The sequence below is a fragment of the Coloeus monedula genome (assembly GCF_965178545.1).
Source record: "Coloeus monedula genome assembly, chromosome: 3".
Lineage (NCBI taxonomy): Eukaryota > Metazoa > Chordata > Aves > Passeriformes > Corvidae > Coloeus > Coloeus monedula.
This window is the reverse complement of record NC_138783.1, coordinates 118,247,327-118,252,827: the sequence shown is the minus strand read 5'-3', so window position 1 is coordinate 118,252,827 and position 5,501 is coordinate 118,247,327. Positions and strand designations below refer to the sequence as shown.

The window sequence follows — 5,501 nt, the reverse complement described above, 5'->3', positions numbered from 1 at the left end:
AAAATTGACCTGTGAAAGGTGCTCTGGTTTTAATTCTTGAAAGCAGTGTCAGGCTTTGAGCCAGTCCCCAGCTCAGTAGAGTGCCCTCAGCACTCAGTGATTTCCCTGGCCTCAAAAAGACAGATTTTCTGTGTCTTAAAATGCTGCAAGATCACAGAGCGTTCTGGAATGACACTAAAATAATTTGGGATATGAAACCACACTTGAAATAAATCCATTTGAAAAAGTCAGTGCAGGCACATTAGCACAAAAATAAAAAAGGAAAAAGCCAAACCTGATTTTTACTAAAGAAAAGCAAAGATTTTTCTACATTTTGGATGTGCTTTTCTCACGGTGTGGTTATTAAAGTTATTGAAAAGCACAGAAGTGTTTGGGTTGGGAGGGACCTTAAATCCCACCCAGTGCCACCCCTGCCATGGCAGGGACACCTCCCACTGTCCCAGGCTGCTCCAAGCCCCAATGTCCAGCCTGGCCTTGGGCACTGCCAGGGATCCAGGGGCAGCCCCAGCTGCTCTGGGCACCCTGTGCCAGGGCCTGCCCACCCTGCCAGGGAACAATTCCTGCTCAATCTCCCATCCAGCCCTGCCCTCTGGCACTGGGAAGCCATTCCCTGGCTCCTGGCCCTCCATCTCTTGTCCCCAGTCCCTCTGCAGCTCTCCTGGAGCCCCTTTAGGCCCTGCAAGGGGCTCTGAGCTCTCCCTGGATCTTTCTCCTCTCCAGGCTGAAGAATCCCAGCTCTCCCAGCCTGCCAAGCTGCGTCTCAGTTATGCCAGGCTCAAACCTGTCCTTGTGCCTTGGAGTGTCACCCCGAACGCAGCCAGGGAGAGAGGAGGGAATTCAATCCCGACAGCAAAAAAAAAAAAAAAAAAAAAAAAAAAAAAAAAAAAAAAAAAGCCTCTTGGAGACACTGCCTTATTCCTGCTGGGACGCTGAACCGCGTTTCCTAAGGAGCCTCGCTCGAACTCTGTTCCGACGTCCTGAAACGATCCCTGCGCTCGGAATCCGGAGCGAGAGCAGCACCTAGCGCTTGGATCCCGCCCCGCAGAATTCCCGCAGCCATCCATCCCCGCCAGGCTCCGCATCTCCATGGCAGCCACCGCCCGAGCCCGGCACCATGCGGGCAATAAATGACTCCGACTCGGTGCCAGCTCTGCGGAGAAAAAGAGACGGAAGGATTAGGGAGAGGAAGAGATGAAGCATTCTAGATAATTCAGCACCCGCGGGACCTGAGCGAGCTGCTCAAGGTCACCAGAGAGAGGGACAGAGCTGCCTGCCTTGCTCCACCTGGAAAATCCTTTGCCTTGGGAGGGCTTGGGATGTAGTTTATCCACGGGGAGGAAATAAATCCCGCGTTTTGGAGGTTTTTGTGAGGAAAGCACAGTTATCTTGAGTCAGGAAGAACTCGTGGGATGCTCCATTCGCTCTCCTGAATGGAGGGACAGGCGGGGCTGAGGCAGGTGCAGCCCCTGGAGGTCCATGGGGGAGCTGAGATCCACCTGCAGCCCCTGGAGGAGCCCACACCAGAGCAGGGGATGCACAAAAGAAGCTGTGATCCCATGGGAATTCCACCGTGGAGCATCTCCTGGCAGGGATCTGAGGCCCTGTGGAGAGAGAAGCCCACACTGGAGGAGGTTTTCTGGAAGGACTTGGGATCCCATGTGAAAGGGGGCCCCCGCTGGAGCAGTTCCTGAAGGGCTGACCCCATGGAAAAGGACCCACACTGAAGCAGCTCGATCCTGAAGAACTGATCCTATGGGAAGCACCCATGCTGGGGAAGTCCATGGAGGACACCAGGGCACAGGGCCACCGTGGGGACAGGAACACTGGGCGGATTGGGATAGGGACACTGACAGTGACATTGAGGGCACAGAGACACCACAGGGACACCAGGGACACAGGACATTGTGGGCACAGGGACCCCGCAGGGACACCAGGGACACGGGACATTGTGGGCACAGGGGCCCCGCAGGGACACCAGGGACACGGGACATTGTGGGCACAGGGACCCCGCAGGGACACCAGGGACACGGGACATTGTGGGCACAGGGACCCCGCAGGGACACCAGGGACACGGGACATTGTGGGCACAGGGGCCCCGCAGGGACACCAGGGACACGGGACATTGTGGGCACAGGGACCCCGCAGGGACACCAGGGACACGGGACATTGTGGGCACAGGGGCCCCGCAGGACACTGGTGGCACCGGGACCCCGGGGCGGGCGCGGGATTTGCGCTCCCCCAATGGCCCGGCAGGGGGCGCGCGGCTGGAAGGCGCCGCCGCTCGGAACTACAACTCCCAGCGTGCCCCGCGGCAGGAGCGGCCGTGACGGCGCGGGGCATTTGGGCGTGGCCCCGCCGCGCCTGCGCAGTGCACGGTGACCCTGAGGGGCGGCCGGGAAAGATGGCGGCGGCAGCCGGGCTCGCCTTGAAGGTGAAACTGAGGGGCGGCGGGGCCTGGGCGGCTTTGGGGGGGAGCAGCGCCGTTCCCCGCCCTCCAGCCCCGCGAGGGGTCTCGCACTTTTCCCTTCCCCGCCATCCTCGGGGGCTGCACTGACCCCGCCATTCTCCCCCTTATCCCCCCAGGTGCGGCAGCTGAGTACGACGGCGGCGAGACCGCTGTCCAAGCTGGTCAAGGTGAGGGGGCAGGGGCGGTCTCAAAGCTGGTGAAGATAGGGGGGGGCGTCTTGAGGAGGTTGGGAGGGGTCTGCAAGCTGGTCAAGGTGAGGAGGACGGAGAGGGGTTGTGAGGAGGTCAAGAGGTCCCCAGGCCGGTCAAGGCGAGGAGGTCAAAGGTGAGGCTGGTCAAGGTGCCAGGGCGGGGGGGTTGTGAGGGGCTCAAGGCGGGTGTCCGAGGTGGTCACGGTGAGCAGGGTGCAGGGGTGTCTCCCGGCTGGCCAGGGCGAGGGGCAGGGGGTCTCTCTCCGGATCCCCTGCTCAGCGCCCACCCTTGCTCCTGCAGCCGCCCATCCAGGTGTACGGGCTGGAAGGGCGCTATGCCACCGCCCTCTACTCGGCAGCCAGCAAGCAGAAGAAGCTGGAGCAGGTGGAGAAGGAGCTGACCCGGGTGTGGGTAAGGTGTTCCACAGCCAGGGTTCCCGCAAGTGGGCTTCCCTGCTGCCCCTCAGTAGGGAGGGGCTGGGCTCCTGCAACCTGTGAGACTCCCAACCCACTGGCACCTGTACTGCCTGCCTGTGGCCCTGGTGTTTAAATGGAATATTGGGAAGGAATTGTTCCCTGGGAGGGTGGGCAGGCCCTGGCACAGGGTGCTCAGAGCAGCTGGGGCTGCCCCTGGATCCCTGGAAGTGTTCAAGGCCAGGCTGGATGGGGCTTGGAGCAACATGGGATAGGGGAAGGTGTCCCTGCCCATGGTAGGGGGTGGGTCTAGGTCCGTCCAGTGTTTAAGGTCCCTTCCAATCCAAACCATTCCCTGATTTTATACCTGGAGCTGCCATTTCAGCTCTCATCAGCTCCAGAGCTCTTTGTTCTCACTCCAGGAATACCTGTGTTGCCTGCCCTGGCTGCTCCAGGTGAGCTTAGTAATGCCTGGAAAACTCCTGGCCTTTGTCCCATCCTTGTGTATTCCCCCAGAGCCTCCTGAAGGACCCCAAGCTGGCCAGTGTGGTGATGAACCCTCACACCAAGAGCTCAGTGAAACAAAAAGCCGTGAATGACGCTCTGGCAAAAGAGAGGATGTCCCCAATCACTGTCAACTTGATGAGTGAGTGACTTCAGGAGAGCATCCCAGCAGCGCCATGCTTTGGAATTGCTGTTGGCTGCCCGGACCCACCTCTGGTGGTGCTTTAAGCCCTCGATGCGTGGCTGTTTTGCAGATCTGCTGGCTGAGAACGGCCGCCTGCGTTACACCCCGGGCATCGTCTCTGCCTTCGGGAAGATCATGAGCGCCTTCCGAGGAGAAGTGGTGTGCACGGTGACCACGGCGCAGGTGGGCTGGGAAGCGCTGCATCAAGGCAGCAGGGAGTGGGACAAAAGACAAACCTCTCCCGGTTAATGCTGCGCTCTGTGATTGGAGTACTTGCTGTGAGAGCAGTGAGGGCGTGTCTCACCTCTGCCAAGCTTTCCAAATTGCTGCAAAGCAGGGGTTGATATCCAGCAGATATCTCCAAAATGAGACCTGTTCGTTCCATTGCAGCTCCACAGGTCACGTTTTATCTCCCTGTGTGTGAACCCAGGGGCTGACAGAAGTCAGGCTGGCCTGCACATGGAGCTGCCCCTGTTCTTTCAAACAGGAAAATGTTCCATGAAATAAGGAGGGCACAAAGTGGTTGTTGTTCCTGTGCTGTCCTTGGGTTATCCCTGTTCCAGAACACTGCCTTCCTGGTGGAAGTATGTCTTCCAAGAGACCTGAGGAGAAAACTTGGGTCCTCATTATAACATTTGAATATTTTTAAGTTCTTCTCTTCTGTTGCTTTTTTTCAGCCCTTGGATGAGGCCAGCCTCACTGAACTGAAAAGTGCTCTGAACGGGTTCTTATCTAAAGGAGAGGTGTTGAAGCTGGAGACCAAGGTCTGGATTTTTGACTTGCAAATAGATTTCACTAAGTTTATGTAAAGGCCTTCTGTGTCTCTGATTTTGATAAAAACAAAAGATTTTATTGAATCCAGTTGCTTTGTTACATAGTTCTGTGTTTTCCTGTAGACATGATGATGTTTTAATTCCTAAAATTGTCACTTTGGAATGCAATGGCCACAAAGTTATCTCAAAAAAGACTCTTTGAAAAGCTCTGGGGTTTTTTTGCTAGTGTAAAACTTGTATCCTGTGGTAACAATCTTCTGCTAATCCACCTTTTGTTCACTGTTTCTTCCTTAGACTGATCCATCAATCCTTGGTGGCATGATTGTCAATATTGGGGAGAAGTATGTGGACATGTCAACAAGGTCCAAGATCCAGAAACTCACCAAAATCATGAGAGAGACTGTCTAGAGAGCTGTCCTGCTCATTCCCGGGGAAACCTGTCATGTGGAAACAATAAAATTCTTCCTTCTTGTGGAGACGGTGCCGAGTGTTTTGGTTGGGGAAGCACAGCCCTGAGGGAGGAAGATGCTGAAGCTGCCCTGAGTTTCTGTAGCTGTGGCTGAACATTCATGGCACAGCTTGAAAATGTGGTTCCTGCTGATTGCTGGGGGAAGTAGCTGGGAAGGACATGGAAAGAGCTCTGAGGGAGCTGATTAACAGGGTCAGTGCTCTGGAGGGTCTGCCAGGCTCCCACAACTCAGGTCGGTCTGTACTGCCCTGTCCAAGGGAAAGGATGACAGGAAATGGCCTGAAGTTGTACCAGGGAAGGTTCTGAATAGTTATTGGAAAAACATTCCCTGGAAGAGTGGTGAGGCCTTGGGATGAGCTGCCCAGGGAGTGGTGGAGTCACTGTCTCTGGGAGTGCTCAGGAGGAGTCTGGATGTGGCCCTTGGGGACAGGCTTTGGGGTGCTGCTGGTGCTGCTGGGTGATCCTGAAGGGCTCTTCCAAACCTGATGACTCCACGACCC

The 5,501-nt window shown here is 56.4% G+C and overlaps 1 protein-coding gene across 1 annotated transcript; it reads left to right on the top strand.

The window, feature by feature from the left end:
- Positions 1 to 2,354: 2,354 nt before the first annotated feature.
- Positions 2,355 to 5,008, top strand: ATP5PO (ATP synthase peripheral stalk subunit OSCP). The gene is made up of 7 exons (XM_082279136.1): positions 2,355 to 2,431; positions 2,584 to 2,634; positions 2,959 to 3,069; positions 3,588 to 3,717; positions 3,830 to 3,942; positions 4,437 to 4,523; positions 4,827 to 5,008. The coding sequence occupies exons 1-7, from the start codon at positions 2,402 to 2,404 to the stop codon at positions 4,938 to 4,940; spliced, it is 636 nt and encodes a 211-aa protein (XP_082135262.1). The 5' UTR covers positions 2,355 to 2,401; the 3' UTR covers positions 4,941 to 5,008.
- Positions 5,009 to 5,501: the final 493 nt, after the last annotated feature.